Source organism: Callithrix jacchus, chromosome 2, assembly GCF_049354715.1.
Source record: "Callithrix jacchus isolate 240 chromosome 2, calJac240_pri, whole genome shotgun sequence".
NCBI classification, from domain to species: domain Eukaryota; kingdom Metazoa; phylum Chordata; class Mammalia; order Primates; family Cebidae; genus Callithrix; species Callithrix jacchus.
Genome location: NC_133503.1, coordinates 30898968 through 30922437, shown reverse-complemented (window position 1 = coordinate 30922437; position 23470 = coordinate 30898968). Strand labels below are relative to the sequence as shown.

The window sequence follows — 23470 nt, the reverse complement described above, 5'->3', positions numbered from 1 at the left end:
ATTGGCCCTTTGGAATAGGAAGACTGGCTTCCCACTGACCTCATCAAGCCAACATTTGGGAAGAAATTTTCATGTGGGGTTTGGTTAATTCTTAGAAGGTAAAGGGAAAAGGTGAAGTAGTTGTATTGTCTATCTTGATATTCTGAAGGTAGTTTTCCACCTTTGTTTTATTTTTCATTTTTACATTTTTAAAAATAAAGATGAGGTCTCGCTTTTTTGCCCAGGCTGGTCTCAACATCCTGGCCTTAAATGATTCTCTCACTTTAGGATCCCAAAGTGTTGGGATTACAGGCATGAGCCACTGTGCCTGGTTGGTCTTTACCTTTGGAAAATATACCCTCTTGTTAGATGTGACAGGCTATGGAAACTTGTTAAATGGAACAGCTGAGAGATGTAATGATGACATCAGTGACAACAGCTAAGACTCGTGGATCATTTATCACATGCCTGGTGCCACGTGCAATGTTTTACAAGGGTTGTCTCATTGATGATGGACAGCAAGCTTATGAGGGACTTGCATTTCGCTGATGAGAAATTGGAGGCTGAGAGAGAATAAAGGACCTGCTTACAGTCATATAGTTGCTAAGTGATGGAGATGGTGTTTGTATTCACCAGACCAGCTCCAAAAGCTTATATTATAGAGCATCTTCCAATGCAAAGTTACCAAGACTATATTATAACTAGTGCTTAGTCAAGAAGGAAGAAGTGATGTATTGGGAGTTTGATGTTCCCCTTCTGGTTTCCTATAACTTGCATAGTTATGGGAAAGTTCTAGAAAAGTGGAAATGGGGTTGGGAATGATTCAGAGCAGCAATTTAACTTTTTATTTTTATTTTTTTAAAGGGTCAGATGGTTAATAGTTTAGGCTTTTTGGGCCATATAGTTTCTGTGGCACCCACTCAGTTCCACTGTTGTATTCTGGAAGTAGCCACAGATAACAGGTAATAGTCATGGTGGTGCTCCATTAAAACTTGATTTATAAAAGCAGGCAGCTGGCGAGATTTGGTCCATGAGATGTAGTTTGCTGACCCCTGATATAGAGGGCAACTTGAATCTAAAATGAGTGATAGGTTTTGAGAATGATCCATGCAATTCTATACTTGAGAGTTTGTTCTTTCATAAAATCCGTACACAAATTGGGTACATAAGATGTGCCCTTTAAAAATCTCTTGTATACTTTCCCTGGACCTGGCCAATCAAACTGGATTCCCTTATGTAATCTGACCAGGTCAGATATTGAATCGTCTTTCTCCAGGCTTATCTAATCCAGATCTACAGAGAAAGTTCTCCATGTCCTTGTAATGAAGATGCACGAGTTCATTACTTTTAACATAGAAATACACGCAAGATGGTGAGTGATTCTGGCAGACTGTCTGTTCCCTCTTCTTGATGCGAAAGCCAATCACTGTCCATGTTAAGGTTTAATTGAAGGAGAGCAGAGGAAAGAAAAATAAGGCTCGAACAACAACAAATGAAAAAGGGAAAGGCAAAGACCAAAGAATGTACTTTCCCAACTAATTAATCAAGTGCTTTGTTTCCACTAGCATATCAGAGTGTGTAGGCTGCCCTGTCTATTAGACTTGCTCCCAAACCTGAAGAATGTAAATACTCCTAAAGACCAGGTAATGAAATCTCTATCGATGTGCCATCTAGATGGGACTCACATGTCTGTGTTTTGCTTACATTTTAATTTGCTTCTGCTGGATACTTAGCCAGTAATTGCTTAATGAGATTATCCTCCTTGGCAATGTGTGGTGTAGCTTGATTAAAACATTGGAGTGAAGGAGTGTTGTATACCAAAAAACGGAGGGGGTGTTATTTAATTAACTTATTGCCAATATATCTTGATTGTCTCTTTGAAACACTGGAAAAGTAGTCGATTGGAATTGATTCAGGTTATCTGAATGTATAGAATTGGGGAGTGGGGAGCAGGAGGTCACCGGGTATAGAAATTCAAACCTACGGTCACTTTTGATAAAAGAAATAGGCACGGGTGAGAGAACTCAACACATTTTAGTCATTTTATAAGCCAAACCTTAAAACAACTTAAGAAGAGATCTGATCTGTCTGTAAGTTTCCAAATTTTATTTCACCTCTTAGAAATTTTAAATTCTCACACTTCTTTCTTAATTATTTTATCAATAAAATTCACTCGACAATGATTTGGCAAACATTTTGTCTGCCTCAGCTGGGCGCAGTGGCTCATACCTGTAATCCCAGCATTTTCGGAGGCCAAGGTGGGTGGATTGCCTGAGCTCAGGAGTTCGAAACCAGCCTGGGCAACACAATGAAACCTTGTCTCTACTAAAATACAAAAAATTAGGTGGGCGTGGAGGCATGGGCCTATAGTCCAGCTACTCTGGAGGCTGAGGTAGGAGAATTGCTTGAACCCAGGTGGCGGAGGTTTCAGTGAACTGAGATTGTGCCACTGCACTCCAGCCTGGTCATCAGAGTGAGACTCCATCTCAAATAAAACAAAACAACAAAACAAAAATTTTTTTTGTCTGTTTCATAACTTATTTGGAAAATATCTGAACTAGTAATGATTTACACAACATTTTCAAAAGCATGTTGCATATGAGGGGAAAAATTCTGGTCTTTCCAAAGACACAGTGGAAAGTGTTTCCTCATTTGTTAATTTAGAGACACATACCGTTGTGCTTTTAAGACTTGCTCTCTGGGTGTGGAATGCAAAAGGTGGTGCGGAGCAGAGGCAGAAATAGAGCCTTCCTCATAAAGGGGAGGAGTGCTTGATCTTGACCTTACTTTATGGAGGCCAGTAGAGGTCAGTGATTTCCGCTTATGAAGGACACTACTCAAAAAGCATTTGTATGTAACTTCAGAATGTATACACATATAAACAATGCCTCTGAACCGAATGACAGAATATGCATATTCATTTCACATGTGTACTCTGCATTCTTCTGAAAGGATGAGGTTCTGACTTGTAGATTAAAGGACATTTGTGGATAAAATGTGACCGAGACCCCATAAAGCAGAAACCCCAATAGGGTTTCCAAGGGCAATGCTATTGTCTGTCATCTTGGAAGGAGATAGTTCTTCATCACAGGGGCTGTCCTGTGTATTACAGGCCGTTTAACATCATCTCTGACCCTATCCACTAGATGCCAGCCATGCCCACTCCAATTGTGACAATCAAAATAGTCTTCACATGTTGCCAAATGTCCTCTAGGGGTGCAAAAAAATGCCCTGGCTCAGAACCGTTGCCCTAGAGAAAACTGAAGGAGCAAACAGTGTCAAGTACTGGGGGTGACCAGCTCTCAAATCTGAGGTCCATAAATTTGTCTCTGGGCTTCTTGGTCAGTTAAGGTAGAACATGGTCAGTTAAGGCAAAATATACTTTTAGTTATAGGTCTAGTTTAACTTATCTGATAATGGAAAGCATATAATTTCATCCTCAGATAAAACTTTTTCATGCTTACTTAAAGGTAATTTAGTGCTACGATTATGACAGATGAGTACAGTGATTCTTAAAGACTGGATAAAAAGACAAAAAAGTCATCCTCAAAGCATTAGGACAGCTCTGGGGAGGATAAATGAAGCAGCATTAGCGTCTCAGGATGACTAATGTGTACCTCTGGGGGCAGATGAATTCTGGAATCTTCTCTGAGGAAAATGACTCCTTGAAGGAAAGCTCCAACATCCTACCCAAAGACACGCAGGGCACAGCTCTGAGTCCAAATTTGTACCTATTTGAGTAAATTTCTATAACCTTCTGGGCCTGAGTTTATAGAGAGATTTTTTCCTTCCTTTAACGTTATACAATACTAAGCCTGGCATGCAATAGGTGCCTAATAAATGCTACTTCTTTGAAATATCCCTGTAAGGTGTTTCCGAAATGTGGGGGTGAAGTGGCTATAGATGCTAAAAGGCAGAGTGGAAATTTGCACGTTGGAGAAACGCTTTAATACAATCTCTCCCTTGGAATTTCCATCCCGAAGGAAGCATATCTCACCCGTGCCAGCCTGGCTAACCATTCCTTTGACTGCTCTGTCTTTTAATTGCTCAAGTCTCACCTCCCCATGATTCTGTTTTCTCTCCTCCTTCTTAGCTCCTCGTTAGCACTTTTTTTTTTCTGCAAGGATACAGTTGCCTGATTGCTTCAATAAACATTTCTATTGTCCCCTTCACTGTTCTGAGAAGAGAAGCTTTGTCGCCGAGTTGTCAAAACTCCTTTCTATTCTCCCCCAAAGCAGAGCAGCTCCAAGCCTTTCTCTTTCATGCCAAGCCAGGCAGCTTCCTCCCCAGGGAGGCTGCATCTCTCCTCCTGGGAGAGATACCCAGTCTGATGGCATGTGCTGCCTGCTGCTCTCTGCCTTCTGATTAGGCAAGACTTTCTCCTGCTGCTGCTGCTGCTGCCACTCCAGCTGCTGCTGTGGCTGCTATTTCTGCATAGGCCTTGGGATGCTCTCAAGTAGCTCTGGACCATGGCAATTGCTGCAGAGAGCATAGGTATGCACATTGCTCTGAGTGGGCATCGCGCCAGCTCTGAGTGATCCAGCCAAATACAGCTAACAGACAGGAACAGCAAACAGCTTTTAATGGGGGCACCTATGAAAGGCAACGATTTCTTTTTTCCCCCTTTTCTTTTCCTTTTTTGCATACCTTCCAAGATGTGGACTAGAAAACTTGAACCAGCTGGCGCGAGCTCAGAATTTTCCTGTGACCTCAAGAGGGCAAGCAGCAGCTGTAACCTCACCTTTGCCTCCAGATGGCATTGTTGCCACATCATCGTTTCCTGGTAAGCCGGTCCTTATCCCATTGTTAAAGGTGTGCCCATCTGCAGGCTGGAGTTGCCAATTGAGTCCGAGCAGATGCATTGCTGCAGGAGAGACAAAGTAATGAAAATATGAATAGATAATTCAGCAATGCAAATGTCAAGGGGGAGGGCCAGGTGCCTTTTACCAAGCGATTGCCATTTAAGGAAGCTTCGTTCAAAAATGGCTTGCCCTAGGCTGCAGGGATTAGCTAAATACAGAAAGCAGAGATCTGAGTAGTTAGGTCTCCCCTTCTGGTGCTGGTGCTCACAGTCTCAGGGGGAGAGGATCCCTCATGGCGGGCTGAGGAGGGAGGAGAAAACACAGCCTGGATCTTCCAAATGGTACCACCAGGGAGGGGAAAATGGCCCTTTCCAATCACAGTAAAGAGTGCTGCTGCTCTACCTCATCCATCCTTTCCACACTCTGGATGCAATTGCTTTTAGACTGTTAGTCTAGGGGCATTGACAAGGACTGTTTTCTCCAAACTATACACTCACAAGTAAATCAGCTTCAAAGCAGGTTACCCAAATGGTCTGTTTGCTGGTACCTGCTCTGAACTCTCAGTGCAGCCAGCAGCATCTATAATGGTATTGGCCCATTTGAAAGCCCACATCCCTAAGTATTTCAAACTTTTAAAATATTTTTCCTTTCCACCCATCTTCATGATAAGTGGATACTTTTCAGCGCAGTGTAGAAAAAGCTTGGGGAGGGGGTAATGATGGTGGAATGGGGTCCTTTTCTGAAAATATTACTATTCCTTCTCTCTCTGTTGCTCTCACTTTAGCAGAGTATTGGATGAAACAGAGCTCTGAAGTACCGCCCGCTCTTTGCTAAGGCACTGAGCACATCCGCAGAAGTCTTGACTCCCATGGGCACCCTAAGTCGTCAAACAGACTTCCGGTTTTCCTTGTCATCCTGGCTGCGCCAACTCCCCACCATGAGTTTAGCAAACTTAACATACCCCTATCCCTGATGGTTCTTGGTGAGTTCCTACTGAGTGGAACAAAAAGCAAACCCCAAACACTTCTGTATCCTTTCGAAGCCCTTATCTAAGACATGCTTCATTTGAGAATAGGTAAGGAATTTATTCCCCTGCATGTCTCTCATTCAAACGATGTCTCGCATTTCAACTGGACACAGGTTGACGCTGTTGCTTCGTTCCTATCACCGGGAGAGAAAGGGCTGTTGACAGGGAAAGGTTTGGAGTCTGATGTGGGGATGGGAGAAACAATTAACCGCAGGAGACACAATTAACAATGCTTAGGAAATTGTTCACACAGCAATTAATTCTGCAGGCCTACCACCACTTAAAGTCAGACTGCATTCTATTAAGGTTAAAAAACCTATCTTCAAACAATACGGCTCAGATTGACGGCCACAGATGAAGGTGGCAAGGTGTCCGTGTGTGTGTGTGTGTGTGTGTCTGCTTTTCACTTACACTGTTCTCCTTCTTAGAACCATATTTTCTTTCTATATATTCCTCTGAAGTGCAAAGCTCACTGCTGTAACTTCTCAAGATGATAAATAGTAATAAGAGTAAGTGACATTTACTGTATATTTTCCATCAAGGTAACACCTAATTTTCTCCTGCAGTTTATCCGTTATATGTAGGTCACTTACTTGAAGGGACCAGATTCCACTGCCTCAAATAATGACATATTTTCACTGTACAGAGGTCAGGAAATGAGAACTAATCGTGGTGGCTTCAAGATAACGATAGCTTCTGATTTGTAATTACCAGGTGAAGGGAGCCAAGGAATTAGCTATTTTAAAATAATTTTTTTTTTTAATGATACTGTCGGGTTATTGAAGCTCTCCTTGGGCCAGCTGCAACTGCACTGGAGATGTGGTTCTTTCAAGGAGGGTCTTGAGACAGACACTGACAGGTAGTGCAGGTACCACTGGAGCCCAGACCTTACAAAGCTTTGATTTCCATCTATGGAAGGAGCGGTGGGTCCCATCAGGCAAAGATGACAACCTCCCCAACACCCCATCCCAAACTCTAGTCAAAACTGCTCTGCTCTCATAGCACTCAATCTTGCCATTCTAAGGCACAGAACACATTGCAACTGTCAGCTTTGGGAGAAAAGCAAGCACACAATACCCTGATGTTACTAAACAAAAAGAGGCATCCCTGCAACTGTGTTTTCTCTGCTTCCAAGGATGCCTTCCCTCCTGCCTCCCCTCCCCACCTTTTTCTTTGTTTTGGGTTCCATAGCATCTTTTTATTTTTATTTTTAAAAAGTATCCAGAAAATAAGAAAACTGCAGATGAGGTGGAAAGGGTTAGGGTCAGAGGACACCAGTAACTTCTCAGACAACTCCCAGGAGTGAGAAGAAGAATAAGAAAGTGAGATAGAGGTGGGAGAAGGGGAAAAGCCAAATCTGCTGAGCTTGAGAACTGTCCTCCCAGAAACAGCAAAGCAACAAAAATGAAACTCAAGTTTGGGCATATTTTCTGTTGTTGAATCGAACATTAAGTAAATAAGTGAGAATTATATCGGGGTATAACCACCTTCTCTTGTTTTTTGGGAGTGTCTGAGATAGGTTTTTGTTGGCATTTGTTTTTTCTTTGATCAGCCATTCCTTCTTTTTCACTTGAGTATGAAAATGAGACTCTCTCTCTGGCCTGTGGGGAGGGACTAAAGTGTCCTTAGGATAAAGACCCCAGGGAGCTGTGAAGTAAATGAGTTTCCTGACTAATGAGAGCCCTATTTCTTACTCTGCTACTGATGTGCTGTATGGCTTGGGCTGAGAAATCAGTCTCTCAATCAATCTCTCCCTTTACCTTTTACAAGGTTTCCCTGTACAGGTAAAATAATGGCTCCTTAAGGGCCAGAGAGAGGTTACACATCTGCAACCCCCAAAAGATCTGACAGTGTCTTGAATATAAATGGCACCCATGAATATTTTTTGGAATAGATAATGATACACGGGGGGCAGATTTGGGGGGTTGGATTGTAGGATGTTATATGCTTATAAATTTAAAAATGCATAATCAGAGGCATAGAAGATGAGATAGAACAGTGCTGGTAGCAATATGGACTAGTTTGTGAAGGGAAGGATATGTTAATTATCAGCATATCAGCAGCAATCATTGAACCTTTTCTGTAGCCAGGTACCACAGTAGACATTCTAAAGGCATTATCTGAAGACTCAGAGGTAGGTGCTATTATCATCCCCATTTCACAGATAAGGAAACTATTGACTGTGAAGACTGATAACAGGGGGATTTCAGATTCAGAAGGCAATTACTGTGGGAGGTGGCTATCTGCTTCATATTTCATAGTGATCTGTTTACAGATTCTATGGGCAACAGAGTCTCAGCAAATCTCATCTTCATTTCAAAACTCATAAAACTCACTGGGGTTGATGAATGACCACACCCCTTCCTGAGAGGGGTTAGATTTCCTCATCCTGTTGAATTCAGCACATACTTTGTCACACAGTCATTCTGGGTCTTCAGTGAAGATGATGTGGGCTACAGCCATGGCTGACCAGTGATAGAATACAGCATGAGTGAAGATGTGAACTGTTACTGTTAAAAACCACTGAGAGTCTGGGGTTGTTTGTTACAGCAGCATGTCTGAGACTACCTTGACTGATATATTCACTTACAAGGAAACTAGGAAATGGCATATTTATACAGCAAGTCTCTGCATTCCTATAGGTTGTATTGGGTTAGGAGCCTTTTTGGAACTCAGCCAGAGAGAATTACACATACTTTGGGCCACTATATTTGCTTCTATGAACAACAACAAAAAACAGCACTTTAAACATGAGGTCATAATACCACCAAGTTTAGTTTATATCTCAGAGCCAGACTTAGAAATTGGAGCTGGATGAGGTGGCTCCCACCTATAATCCCAGCACTTTGGGAGGTTGAGGCAAGAGGATCACCTGAGGTCGTATGTTCAAGACCAGCCTGTGCAACATAGGAAAGCCCTATCTCTACAAAAAATTTAATTTATTAAAAACTATAAAGCTGAGAAACCTCAGAGTACCCAGAGTTATTGCTGCTTCCTCTCAAGATTTCACATAAATGCTGCACTCCTCAAGAGATCCTGGATGCACTGGGGCGGCACCCTCTCCTGCCCAACCTTGAATGCTCTAGCAGTTCATCCCAAAAGGCCTGGTCCAGATCATCTGAGGGTCAAAAGTGAAATGAGTTTGGGAGGCCCTCTCCCTAATGTTTCTCCCCCTCACTGACAGCCAAAATGTACAATTCATCATGATCTGACAGGCTCCGCTTCAGAGAGACCCTCGGGCTCCATGGGTCACCAAGGATGGGATGGGGAAGGACTCCAAGTGGAAACTCATGGAATCCAGGTGGCAGCTGGGAAGCCAGCCACTTAAAACACAATAGGCAGCCAAACTCTGAGAGCATCCCTCTGGCCAATTGGAGAAAACTTTCGTGGCGTTTGGAAAGGGAACCAAGACAGGATGGCGGGACCACACACAGATCCCCGATTTCAGTAGAAATAATAAACAGACCTACCTGGAGTGAAGGTTTGATTTTTTTTAATTGAAGTTGCTGTGTTTTTGTGCCAGGTGGGCTCCAAAGGCAATACTCCGAGGGAGTGACGCCAGAGAAAGGGAGTGGGGTTGGTGTCGAGTAACTGGGGATCCTGCGGCAACCACAGGACAGGGAGATTATAGGACCAGAAAAGTGGCAGCTTGGAATGCGGGTTGTCTGAAATAGTAATTAGGGAATGTGTGGGCCCTGCTGGGTGCCACTTAGAACCTTCTGTGTTCATTGGCTGGCAGAGGATCAACCTGACAAGGGAGTCAATCAATATGTCAGCAATACTTCCCAGAGAGCTGCTCAGACCCTGCTTGTCAAAGAGGGCAAACATGGAGGCCACGGATGCTCTGTGTTTGCTGAGCAGGTCCCCAGGAGCAGGGGGTGTCTTTAAAGATCAGGCTTGTCGATACATAACCCGAGGAGGAGATTGGGCTTTCCCTTTGAAAATGGAAGACTTCAGGCCAAGCAGAGCTTAGGGAACAGGGGAGAAAGCCATGCCTGCTGGGTCTTGAGGCTTAGCATGCCATCAGATTCACAAGGGCCTTAGAGAGGATGGCAGAGCTCATTCAGAGACCAGGGAGGATGACAGAAAGGGTCAGGGCTGGGTCTCCCTGCCTCTGCACCAGCCAATTAAGTCAACAATGGCGGAGCTCCTGGGGGAAATGTATCAATTCCAAAAGTGCCCCTGCTGGGAGAAGAGAACTGCAGTTGAATAATCAGGGCTAACATGTACAACTGCTTACCCTGAACTTGCACAGGCAACCTGCAAAGGCCTTTTGCAATCAGCAGTGAAAATTACCACATGTGAATAGGTCTACTCAATGATGATAGTGACAATTAATGTCCATTTTGACCACGGGGCAGGTATTGGGTTCATGACTTGCATGCAGCATGTTTTCATAATTTACCATTCAGCACGTATTTACCAAGCACCCAGTGGGTGTCAGGTGTGTCCTGGCACCAGGAGTAAAGGAGCTAACAAGACAAAATCCTTGCTGTCATGAAATCTACATTCTAGAGGCAAGTGTAGAAACTAAAGAAGTGAAAAGCCGGGTTTAGGGTTCAGGGGCACTCGGGGGCAGGGGATGAATTGAAAGTTTCTTCTTTTTTTTCTTTAATGTAGTCTGGTCAAGGATGGCGTTTGTCGTAGGTAACATTTGAGCAAAGACATAAAGAATCGAGAAAGCAGTTTATGCTGACGTCTGGGGAAGACTCCAAAGGGGAGTGGAGTTGGTGGGAAGGGGAGTGGTGGGTGAAGGGGCAGGCAGGGCGAAGGAGTAGCTGCCTCTGGGGAGCTTTGCCTTTTGTTTGGAGGCGAAGGGATGACAGTAGGGCATTTTGAAAAGGATGAAAGCTCATCTTCCCCCTTCCATTCTCACTCTATGAGGTGGTAATAGAACCTACATTTTATCGTTAAAGAAATTGATGCTTAGAGAGGTTAAGTGACTTGCCCAAGACCACTCAGCCAGTAAGTGGGACATCTGGGATTTAGGGACACATGTAACCTCAGAGTCAGAGTTCTGAACTTCCATGCTGTCCTTTTAGAGATTCCATTCAGAGTCCCTACTGGAGGACATTGGCCCTCTGAGGTTTCCAAGTGAAGGAAACCTTGGCTACTTAGCCAAGACCGAACAGGACAGGCAGGCTACAGAATCACTTACTAAATACTGTCAAGGCTCACTAATGAATGCACACTTCCCTTTATAAGCAGCCGTTAGTCTCGATGAATATGTCCTTGGTTGGCAACTAGTTTGCTATTGAACTTGAACCACCAGTGTCAACATGAAATAAATCTGCTTGGCAACTGCAATTGCCAGTCAGGCCAGTCAACAAGAGGTTTGGTGACTTTCCTTGTCAGTTTGCTTGTCATCCTCTGGGATGCTGTTGAGTGCAGTGCTTTTTCCTCAAAGAGGAGGGGGCCCATTGCAATGTATTAAGGATATTATTTTTAGGAATGCCGTCAGTGCCAAAATCACCTTCGGCCTGAAAGCAGAGATGCAAATAAAACCACGCAGGATAACATTTTTGGAAATGCCTCAGTCTTAAAAGGAGTTTAAAATGTAAATCTTAAAGGGTTACCAAAGATCCTGTTCTAACTGCCTTGGTGAAGTGATTTCTCTTATTTCTCCCAGACAGTGTTGCAGTACACTGCATGGAATAAATTTTCAAAGCACTGCATGGAAGCTACACCCAGAAATCCCTTTAACAGTAATGGGATTTGTGTACCCATCTCCCAAGAATGTTTTGAAACTTACTAGCCTCTGTCCAACTTCCAGCTTGCAGCTCCAAATGGTTGCAAAGCTTATGGTCCAGGAATTACCGAGAAGAGGAAGGATGAGAGGTAGATACAATCCCAGATTCATGGCAGGACCACCAAAATGAGAGGGGGCATTGGAGAAAGTCCCCTGCATTCACCTTTCTATAGGAATTCAAACCTTCCAGCCCCAGTCCCAAAACTGTCCTCAGCAAGGATTTTGTCTGCTGCCTTCCTATTTCTAGTTCCTTACAAAAGTAGCAAGGCTTTCTGTCTCCTCCTTTGTGTCTGCCACGAGAACAAGGTGACAGTTGCATGAGGCAGCTCTGAGACCAGGGAGCAGTGTGTTCTTGAGACAAGAAGAATCCACTGGGAAGGACCAGAGCATTAATCTATTCTCATGACAGGCTCAGGATGGTACAGTGCTTGGGAGGTGGTATGAGATTAATCAATTGCTGTGTTTGCAGAAAACAAACTGGGCTCCTTGCAGCTTCAGGATGCGTGGGTCCCCCCCCGAATGGTGACGTCCCTCCCCTTGTCTGCTAGAACCTGCTGCTGCAGGTGCACTGCAGGTGGCTGCTGTTGACATCGTGAGTGTGTGGCGTCTGGTGTGCCGAGGTGACCTCTAACCACACCCCCTAGCTCTCAGCATCACTGGGTAGATCAATACACAAGACAGACACATGTGCTCACAGCCACTTTCTTTTCCTTGTGTGGGGTGGCCAGGAACGTACCTGACTGGCGATGCTAGTCAGACATCCTATTGTCCACCAAGTCAGCTCAGCCTCATGCAGATAAACACATGCCTGGAGCCATTAGCCGCACAGGGTGTCATTTCCCACCCCAGACCACCCCGTTCCTGCTGCAATTTTTCCTGGGTAAGAAATAAAAGCCTTTCTTTCTCCAAGAAAGGACCCATGTGATCAAAATACCTTTAGAGAATGATAATATCGGTAGGTTTTATTCACCAAATAAATCATGGTCTGGGATTTTAAGAGCTTTTCTGATAACGAAACACATCCCCACAATCCACACATCTACACCTAAATGGATCTTTCTCCCCCGCCCCAGCTTGTCATTCACTGTTGACAACCCAAACAATATTTGTCTTTCTTCAAAGAACATCAACCAGCAGCCCCGTTAAAGAGGGGCAGATCTGCGAGACCACTGACTACAAAGCAAAGAAGATGCAGGCTGCACGCGGCACACGACCACCAGAATCCTAGGAAGCAGACGTTATGAATGTTTTAGAGGATAAGATGTCATATCGATCGGTAGATGTGCAATGCGTGCTAGAACAAAGAGAAAGAACTCTCTCATGAAAAATAGCCTTCTGCAAGGAGGAGTGGCAAAGGGGTCAGAGTGTGCCAATTAGGGCACCAGAGATACTCTATTCCTAGGGCACGTTTCTCCCCTCAGTAGCAGCGAGCAAGGGAGGAGAGGGTTGGGATTCATTTTCCTTCCCAAGTCCCCAGCAGCCCTCAACAAATTGCTCCCAATGAGCCCTCTGATCTGAACTCTGGAGTCCATAGCCAGGCAGCCTAAAACTGGGCGGGCAGGCCAGGAGGGGCCTCATGAACCGGGTATAAAGGTGGAAGGATCTTCCTATCCCGGATCTTTGGGATATACATGCCAGGTTCACGTCAATCAGGGTTCACATTTCCTCACTACTATGCACAAGCAGATACCTTGGGCAAATAGATTTACCTCTCTGAGCTTCACTTTCCTTAACAACTAACATTTTTGTGAAGTACCGATCAGTGTCAACCCCTGTTCTAAGCCCTGTATCCGCATTACCTCATTTGCTCTTTGCAGTAAACCGAGAGGTAAGAACTATAATTCCCATTTCACAGAGGAAGGAGTGGAGGCATAAAGGTGTTGACAGGGCTGGTAAGTGGTGCAGCTGGTTTTAGAGCCAAGCATGTGCTCTTAGCCATGTTTTCCTGCTTAGAATTATATCTCTATGGGGAGAGGTCTGATCAAACTGACCTTATAGGGTGGAGAAGGTGCAAAAATGGTGGGATATGGGGGTAACCGGCACACAGGAGACACTCAAGAAACATCTCACTTCCTGGAGGGTCTTTGGTTGTTTTGTAACAATGGCAATTGTGGCTAACTCTTTTTTTTTTTTTTTTTGAGGCATAGTGTCACTCTTGTTGCCCAGGCTGGAGTGCAATGGTGTGATCTCAGCTCACTGCAATCTCTGACTCCCAGGTTCAAGCGATCCTTCTGCCTCAGCCACCTGAGTAGCTGGGATTGCAGGCGTGCACCACCATGCCTGGCTAATTTTGTATTTTTGGTAGAGACAGGTTTTCTCCATGTTGATCAGGCTGGTCTTGAACTTCTGACCTCAGGTGATCCACCCACCTCAGCCTCCCAAGGTGCTGGGATTACAGGTGTGAGCCACCGTACCTGGCACCATGGCTAACTCTTATTCAGGCTTTAGCATGTGCCAGTTTCTGTGATAAGGAATTGTTACCAATTTTATGAGATATATATTGCTTTCCCATTTCGCAGATGAAGAAATTGAGGCTCAGAGAGCTGAAGTTACATGCAACTGGTAAGTGGTAGAGGTGGGATTTGAACTTGAGCTGTGTAACAGCTGAAGCCCTTGAGTACCACTCCATCTGCTGACAACTGTCAGCTCAACACCAAGCATCAGTGAAGACTGGGGTTCTATTCATCTAAGTATTCTATCATTTACCTGAACCCTCTCCTTCAGAGAAACCTCTGTGGTTTCCTTTTTTGTGTCACATTAGAATGGCAGAGGCATCATTAAGATGGGCCTGAAAGGCCATCTGGTCCAGACTTTTGCTGTATAGATAGATGGTGACCTTGAGCCCTACTTAAGTAAAATGACTTGCGTAGGGTCATGACAGCTGATGGCTAACTGAGCCAGGATTTGAATCTTGATCTTGTTTTTGTTTTTATTTTTTTGAGACAGAGTCTTGCTCTGTCACCAGGTTGGAGAGCAGTGACGCAATCTCGGCTCACTGCAACTTCCGCTTCCCAGGTTCAAGCGATTCTCCTGCCTAAGCCTCCTGGGTAGCAGGGACTAAAAGCACCTGCCACCATGCCTGGCTAATTTTGTATTTTTAGTAGAGACAGGGCTTCACCATGTTGGCTAGGATGGTCTTGATCTCTTGACCTTGTGATCCGTCTGCCTTGGCTTCCCAAAGTGCTGGGATTACAAGTGTGAGCCACCGCGCCCAGCCATGAACTTTGATCTTTTGACTCTCAGGTGCTCTCTCTACTATCCTCTTCCATCTCCTTAAAGAAAGAGAGAATTCTGGTGCCTATGTGCAATGCAATGCCTTATTAAAGGTGGACTTCAGAGAAGCCTCCTCCTATTACCCATTTAATATTTTTATTACTCCTCTTTGCAAGGTAGGGCATGAACAATACAAACTGTTCATAAAATTAGTCAACAAAAAAGACCATTATGATCCTTTCTGATCCTACATGCATTAAATTGAGTTTCTATGACAAATTTCTTCTCCTGCAGAAGTTCATTCACAGCTAGAATCTAAAATCACCATTTTTCTATTTCTACCTGGTCTGATGCCATCGTGGTCGATACAGACATGTTCCCTCCTGCATGCGAACTTGGTACTTTTCCAGGAGTGAGAAGGGAGTTGAAGAAGTAAGGATGTTGAGCAAATCCTGTATGTAATTCTCATTCCAATTTGGTCATTTGTTCAGCAAAGCCAAATTAGGCACATGGGGAGGCTGCCAGAGTCCTTTTCAATTTTTAATTTTTGACATGGTTAGCTCAAGATTTTTTTAAACTCAGAAATAAAAAAAAAAAGCCCTGTACTAGCAAATTGGATTTGATCTTTCTTGCAAATGGTTTTCAGTTAAGTGGATTTCACATAGCTAACCTGAAACATTTAAAACTTGATTCTGATGGAAAGAAACAGCACATTAAAAAAATTAGTTCTATCTCCCAGGGCCTGACTAGGTAGTAGGGAATGAAAACTCAGGCAGTGGGGCAGTCCTCCTCAGCCTCTGGTATGCTTAATGTCAATATGGTCAAATTCTTATGAGAAAAGGGCTAATCTGGGGCGGGGTGGGGGCAGATAATTTCTTTTTGGAATGTAAGCTATCTACACCTATAAAAAAGAACTACATTTTCATCTGCAATTAGATAAATGACACTATTGGACTTATTTAGAATTTGTGACACTTTACTTAATAGAGCTATTTTTTTTTTTTTAGATGGAGTTTTGCTCTTGTTGCTCAGGCTGAAATGCAGTAACGCGATCTCGGCTCACCGCAATCTCCGCCTCCTGGGTTCAAGAGATTATCTTGCCTCAGACTCCTGAGTAGCTGGGATTACGAGTGCCCGCCACCATGCCTGGCTAATTTTTGTATTTTTAGTAGAGAAGGGGTTTCACCATGTTGGCCAGGCTGGTCTCAAACTCCTGACCTCAGGTGATCCATCCACCTTGGCCTCCCAAAGTGCTGGGGTTACAGGCGTGAGCCACCACGCCCAGCCCAAGAGAGCTAATTTTAAGGGTTTTATGTGACATTCAAGTCACACACATTTCTTTGGTGCTGAAGGCACACGATTCTGTCAATCAGCAGTAGCACGGCAGACTGCTGTGGCATTTCTGGCTTATACAAGGCATTGCAGTGACAGCAGAATGACATTCAACATGGTCATAATATGCCCCCTCCTCCTCCTCCTTATGGCTTATGTTCCCATGCCGGACCCTAACTCTACAGAAGTCCCCAAGCCAGGCCTAACCTAATACTTTTCCAGGTAGGGATTGGTATCTCCCTTCACACCATCCTGGGAGAGATCTCCCTAACCTGCTCAGAGCTAAAGAAACATAGGCACGTTTGGAAAGTTCCCCAATTTGTTTTCATTGCTTAGCTCTTTTAGGCTAAACTTTTTCGATGCATTTTCTACTAGTCTTATTTGATTCATTTAAGCTTTACAAGACACTCCTGAGGCAGGTACTTTTTTTTTTAATCTCAATTTTACAGATGAAAAGACCAAGTCTTGTTGCAGTTCTACAACATATCCAAGGTCTAGGGTTGCCAGGCTTTAATTTATAAGTTTGCTAAATCTGGCAACTCTAGCAAGGTCCTGTAGTTAGGATGAAACCTCAGAAGCACTTCTCTTCTTCTGCAGTCCCAGAAACAGCTTTTGAATCAATGCCCTCAGATCCTCTACGATTTGCTCTAGATCCGTCAGAAAGAATTGTCCAAGGTAACCCAAGCTGGGTCTCCCTTCTGAAATGTCCACATCTTTTGGAGGAGTTCTCTATTGTGAATGTCATTTGCATTCTGCTCTAACCAGCACTGTCCAATAGAAATAAAATACAAGCCACTTATGACTCTTTTTTTTTTTTTTTGAGACAGGGTCTCTCTCTGTTGCCCAGGCTGGATTGGAGCAGCGTGATCTCAGTCCACTGCAACTTCCGCTTCTCAGGTTCAAGTGATGCTCATGCGTCAGCCTCCCGAGTAACTCTGGGATTACAGGCATGCACCCCCACGCCCACCCAATTTTTGCATTTTTAGTAGAGACAGGGTTTTGCCATGTTGGCCAGGTTGGTCTCAAACTCCTGGCCTCAGGTGATCTGCCTTCGTTGGCCTCCCAAAGTGCTGGGATTACAGGCGTGAGCCACTGCACCTGGCCCTCTTATGAAATGTAAAATTTTCCAGTAACCACATTAAATAAGTAAAAATAAATTTAATACTATGTCTTTTACTCAATATATCCAAAATATTATCAACGTGAAATAAACATAAAAATCTTTAATGAGACAGAATTCAGATGCTGAATTTTCAACAGTTAAAGTGAATATCATCTTGCAAAAACAATAAAAATGTGCTGAACAAAAATATTTTATATCATTTCAGTTTTTAAATGTAAATTAATTCAGTTCTTCAGTTGTATTGAACACATTTCACAGAGCAGGTCCTAAACCACCGTAGCTGACAGGATTCATCTAGGCTGAGCTCCTTCCCCATGCGCCCTGGATATTATATTATATTATTTATTTTCTCTGAGATAGGGTCTCCCCCTGTTACTCAGGTTGGAGTGCAGTGGTGCAGTCATAGCTCACTGCAGCTCTCTGCTGCCTTGGCTCAAGCGATCCTCCCACCTTAGCCTCCCCAGTAGCTGGGACTACAGGCATGCATTACCACTCCTGGTCATTTAATTTTCTTTTTCTTTTCTAGTAGAAATGGGGTCTCACTGTGTTGCCTAGGCTTGTCTCAAACTCCTGAGCTCAAGTGATTCTCCCATTGCAGCCTCACAAAGTCCCAGATTACAAGTATGAACCACCATGCTTGGCCTTCCCTGGATATTTTATAACCACACCGCTTACAGAGTTTATGGCTTTACATGGCCATTACTTATTTATTGATCATCCTATTTCCCCTCCAATTTTTTTTTTTTTGAGACAATCTCACTTTTTTGCCCAGGCTGGAGTGCAGTGGCACCATCTTGGCTCACTGCAACCTCCACCTCCTGGGTTCAAGAGATTCATTCTCCTGCCTCAACCTCCCAAGTAGCTGGGATTACAGGCATGTGCCACAACTCTTGGTTAATTTTTGTATTTTTAGTAGAGATGGGGTTTCGCCATGTTGGCCAGGCTTGTCTCGAACTCTTGACCTCAAGTGATACGCCCACCTCAGCCTCCCAGAGTACTGTGATTACAGGTGTGATTATAGCCACCGTGCCTGGCCTCCCCCTCCAAATTTTGAGACATGAACACCTTGAAAGGTGAGAGTATGTCTTCCTTCCCCTCTTCCGAATGTATCCCCTCAGCCAGCATAAGCTTTAGAACATGTTAGTGTTTAAGAGATATTTATTTGAATGAAAGAATGGCTTGAAAACTTCTATTAAAAAACTATAATTAATTGAGGTCTGGGAGTATGCCAGGCTAATAATAATAACAATAATGGTCATAAACAGTATCTACTGAGTTCTTACTACCTGCTCCTAAGACATTTCTCATTTGATCATTAAAAAAAAAATCACCTTTGAGGTAGCAAGTATTCTCACTTGACACATAAGAAATCTGAGACTTAGGGAGATTAAACAACTTGCCCACAGTCACCTAGCTACTAAGAGCCAGAGCCAGGAATACATAGATGTATCTTAACCACACTTCTGGTGCTTCCCTAACCATAGTCATATTAACTGTGTTCATGATTTTCATAAAATCTAAGCTTCACTTAGACTGTTATTTCTTAACTACATTTAAAAATCAATCTCCTTTTTAACACTTGTGTTTGCTTTTGTTTGACTTGTGAACAAAGACTTACAGACGGGTACAAAAAACAAATCATCTTTTGCAACCCATGAGTTTTTATATATGCAAGAAGGAATATTATGAAAAAGAGAAAAAAAAAATCTCAATTTATTTTTTAAAAACTTTAATCAATTTAGCCTCATCCCAAACTAGTATCTGTGAAATAAAAAGCTTAATGTGCTACGGTTTTTGTGATATATGGAAATAAACATAACTATTGTAATACAGAAGTATGTCCACACCCTACACATAGCCATAGAGTGGTATGACTCCCATATCTGGGGATATACTACTCTCTGCTCAGTCACACCTAACCTTTAACATTGGTCTTTCTGTTCCTCAAACCCACCGTTTTTTCTGTGTTTTCCCCTTCCTCTCACATGGTGGTCTAGGAAGGAAAAACATCAGCAGCTAAAGGCTGGAAGGGAGGCTCCCCCTTGCCTGTCTTTTCTCATTATGTCTAGCTGTAAAAAAAGCAAGACACAAGCAAACCATGAGACCTAATTCCCCACTGCCTCTGCATTGAGGGTTTTTCTTTGCTTCTTTAGAGCTAGAGGACAAAACTGCTTCAGGGTGGCTGCACCTATGGGATCGGTCCTTCTTGCTTCGAGCTTTCCTGCCTTGTGCCAAGGGAATGCTAAGAGGGTCTGAAATCTGTTCAAGTCTAAGAGCCTTTAACCTCCTCCCCAGCCCTACCTGCCTTTCTCCCAGCCCTGGAGGGGCTCCATAGCCCAGACTACCCCAGATGTTTCCTGGGCATGCCAGTTTCTACTTCATTCAATAAATTCACCAGCAACCATTGAGCCCCCCACCATACCCCAGATATAGCAAACCCTCAAGACAATTTTCAATAAGAATCATAGCTAACACTAATATAGTGCTTACTGTGTGCCATGCACTGTTAGAATAAGCACTTTAAATACTTAGACATGAAATCGCCCTTTTTGGAGATTAAATACTGTAGAATTTCACCAGTTTCACATGGCTCAGCTTAATGTATTAATCACTGAACACACTAGCTCTAGAGGCAGATGCTTTTATCATGCTCATTTGATAGCTGAAGAAGCTATGGGCGAGAGAGATTAAGTATCTTGTCCAAGATTATTCTGGCAGAGCAGGGCTTTGAACTTGGGGACTCTGGTTCAGTATACTTGACTACAATGCTTTCTGTCTCTTACAGTGAAAATGCCAAAATAAAGCGAGCCTACTTCTCTCCAAAGCCAGACTCTACATTTCAGGTGCATTGTGGGTGAACTAGACTTTTGTAGGAACAATAGAATATGGTGATTAGAGTAGCTTTGGAAGCAGCAGACCTGGCTTCAGGGCCAAGTCCCAGCCCCAGTTTTAGTAGCTGTGAGGCTCTGGGAAAGCTTTCTTTTCTTTCTTTCTTTCTTTGCCTCCCTCCCTCCTTCCCTCTCTCCCTTCCTAACTTGCTCCCTTCCTCCCTCTCTCCCTATTTCTTTTCCTTCCTTTTTTCTTCCCTCCCTCTCTCCCCTCTCCATCCCTCTGTCTCTTTTTCTTTCCTTCCAGACCCTCAGTTTCCTCATCTGCAAAATGGGAATCATAAAACTTTCTACCTCCCAGTGGGGGTTGCCACATTCAGTGAAATAAAGCATGCAAAACATTTATCTCAGTGCTTGACACACAGTTAAGAACTCGACAAAGAGCAATTATTGTGTGGACTGTCCAGAAGGAATATGGTCTGCCTGGAGAAAAATCTCTGAAATTCCAAACAGCTAGATCACAAGCAGATAGCCCATTTCTAAATTTGAGACGGCTTGCCTTTTGAATTAAAATAACAGAAATTAGAAAATATAAGAAAATACTTAGTGATCACCTTCTCCAGGCTCATTTTACAAAAGAGGTTATGGAGACCAGGAAAGATTAATGCCTTGGCAGAGAGAACATTCATCTCTATTGAAAAGCACAGATCCCTGATCCCATTCACTTCCACGTTACTGCTTGAAGCTGCACTTTTGCAGTGAAGCTTGACAGAGGAACCCCAGATCTGCTGACCTGGTACCTCATGCACATGTGAAATCGGTGGTGATACTAAGGAGTGGTTGGGGGGGTCCAGTTGGGGTGGAAAAGGAAGGTGAGCAGCAAAATTCTAAATGATTTCCATCAATCTTCTCTAAAATTACCACGAATAGAGTTTCAGCACAAACAGTGTCTTTCCTATGCAAGTGGAGTTTTAAGACAAGCCCCCAACCTCCCCTTTTCCACCCAGACTAGTACCTTTAATCCCCTCTCAGGTATGTATTCTGGAGATGCCACTGTGTAAAAACACATTAGATGGCAATAGTATTTTCTTCTTTTAATCTGGTGTCTGAAAACTCAGTGTGTTTACACAATTAGCCTTGATACTGCAACAGGGTAACACCTTGTGTAGCTTGGTAGAGCTCCGTTAACAAGCATTTCCTAACGTTCGACCCTGTGCCTGATGTTGTTCTAGGCACTTCAGAATTACTGGGTACCATGATTGTGAAGACGCCAGTCCTGCCCTCAAAAAAGCTCACTGTCTAGGCCAATGGTTTTTGGGCTGTGGTTCCCAGACCAGCAGAGTCAGCGTCCCCTGATAACTTATTAGAAATGCAAATTATTGGCCCCACTCCAGACCTACAAATCAGAAATTCAGGGGTGGGGTCCAGGCATCTGTGTGTTAATGAGCCTTCCAGGTGATTCACATGAATGCTCAAGTTTGAGAACCACAGGTATTGCACAAGGCTTGGCTGACAGCAGTTAATGAAAGAGAACATGAAGGGAAGGAACAAGCTTCTCTTGTCTATTTCCATGACGGTGGGGTGGAGGAGGTGAGAGAGCCCAGACATCTCCCTCCAGGTTTAGGTACTAGGTCTCTGCCCATACAGGCAGCCTGTCAGAAGCAGCTGGGAAGATGCAATATGGAAAAGAGATGTTCAAGCCAGGGTAGAAAGATTGAAAAAAAAAAAAAAAGCCAGAACCAGACTTGGGCCAAAGTGACATGGTGAAACAGGGACATTCTTTCTCAGCATGCCTCCTCTCCACCCAATACCTGCCCTGTGTCTATTCTGCCTGCTCCAGGTGACCCATGATCAGAGAGACTCAGTGCCTCCCTCCAAACTCAGCAGTGCCTCTTGTATGAATGCTTTCCCATCACATCAGAGGTTTCCAGGACTCTCATCCAGCTCTCTCAGAACTCTGCTTTCCAAACTGTCAGCCACATCAATGGACTTTAAAAAATCTGTTGGACCTTTATATTAATTATTGATTCATCCACATTCTCCCCATATATTGTATCATTAATAGAGGTGCAATTATAGGGAGGTCTAACGATTTAAGCCAAACATATAAACTCTACAGGTGGAAATTTTAGGCATGGTGCCAGTTAGGGATGAGAGATATTTTTAGACGGAAGATATTTTAGACAGGGACTTGAAGAGGCATGACAGGAAGGCTCCCTTCTCGACGTTCTGGTCAGCCTTGACTGTGGAGGTACTGACCTGAGGCAAATACACCGTGGGGGAGCTCTGCTCTGTTTGGCAGACCAATTGCCACCCCCTCCCCACTATCAGGCACAGGGCTGCCAAAGCCGGAGGACCCACCAAGGATATGTTGTGGCTGGGGCATCTGATTGTAAACATCTGCCTATAAGCATTCCTAGGGCATATTCCTCTTTCTTAGTCCCTCATGTCAAACTTGGGAGTTTGGGCTGAGTAGCTGTGTTCTAGCACAGGATCCTTAGGGTTCAGCTTGACCTACCTTAAGCAGAAAAGAGGAATTTGTTTTGAAGGCTATGAAGGCAGCGTGTGAAAGTGGAAGAATAGTTGACCAATGGTTTTTGCTATGGTTTGAATGTTTATCCCTTGCCAAAATTCGTATGTTGAAATTCTTACCAAGGTGATGGTATTAGGAAGTGATTAGGTCATGAGTGGGACTGGTGACCTTATAAAACAGCTAGCTAGTCTCTCCCACCGTGTGAGGACATAGCTAGAAGGTGCCATCTAGGAACCAGAACGTGAACCCTCACTGAATGTGCAGGTGCCTTGATCTTGGACTTCCTAGCCTCCAGAACCAAGAAATAAGTTTCTGTTCTTTAAAAGCTAGTCAGCCTCTGGCATTTTGTTATAGCAGCCTGATGAAACTAAGAGAGGGTTTATCCCTGGGGGAAGGACCATGGGCAAAGATGGTCATAGTCCCATGCCCTTGGGCTACCAGGAGAAAGGAGAGCTCCACTTTTCCAGTTTCACTTTTAGACACCCAAGCTAAGGACTCTAATTGGCTCAGCTGAGATCACAACCTCCTTCCTCCCCCACCTTTTTTTTGGACAGTTACTATGGTGAGGAAGGTAAGATCATACTATTGACCCTGCTCGATTCAGGGACCCAAAAAGCGTGTTGGATACAGACAAAGCCATCAGGAAAACTTGCCAAACGTAGCAAATAAGAACACAGGAAGCCAGTTACATTTGAATTTCCCACACAATATCTGGAACATACTTATATTAGAAGCATTTTTATTATTATTTTGAAACTCAGATTTAACTGGGCATCCTACATCTGGCAACCTGTCACCAAGGGAACTGGTGTGAGCCACGCAGACTCCTCTTCATTTGGTGTCCACTTCACCTTGTTCAAAGCTTGAAGAGGGAGAGTTCTTTG

The 23470-nt window shown here is 43.8% G+C and overlaps 1 protein-coding gene and 1 pseudogene across 38 annotated transcripts in view; one reads left to right on the top strand and one right to left on the bottom strand.

The window, feature by feature from the left end:
• Positions 1–23470, bottom strand: part of TENM2 (teneurin transmembrane protein 2) — a 3966312-nt gene that overhangs the window by 209386 nt on the left and 3733456 nt on the right. For 36 of the 38 annotated variants that reach the window (XM_078359011.1, XM_078359016.1, XM_054252473.2 and 33 more), the window contains one exon: positions 4721–4843. The exons of the other annotated variants lie outside the window; for them this stretch is intronic. In XM_078359011.1, the coding sequence (XP_078215137.1) occupies positions 4721–4843 (123 nt within the window). The remainder of the gene's footprint in view (positions 1–4720; positions 4844–23470) is intronic. 38 annotated transcript variants of the gene reach the window in all.
• On the top strand, positions 18800–18910 carry LOC118151957 (small nucleolar RNA SNORA40; annotated as a pseudogene).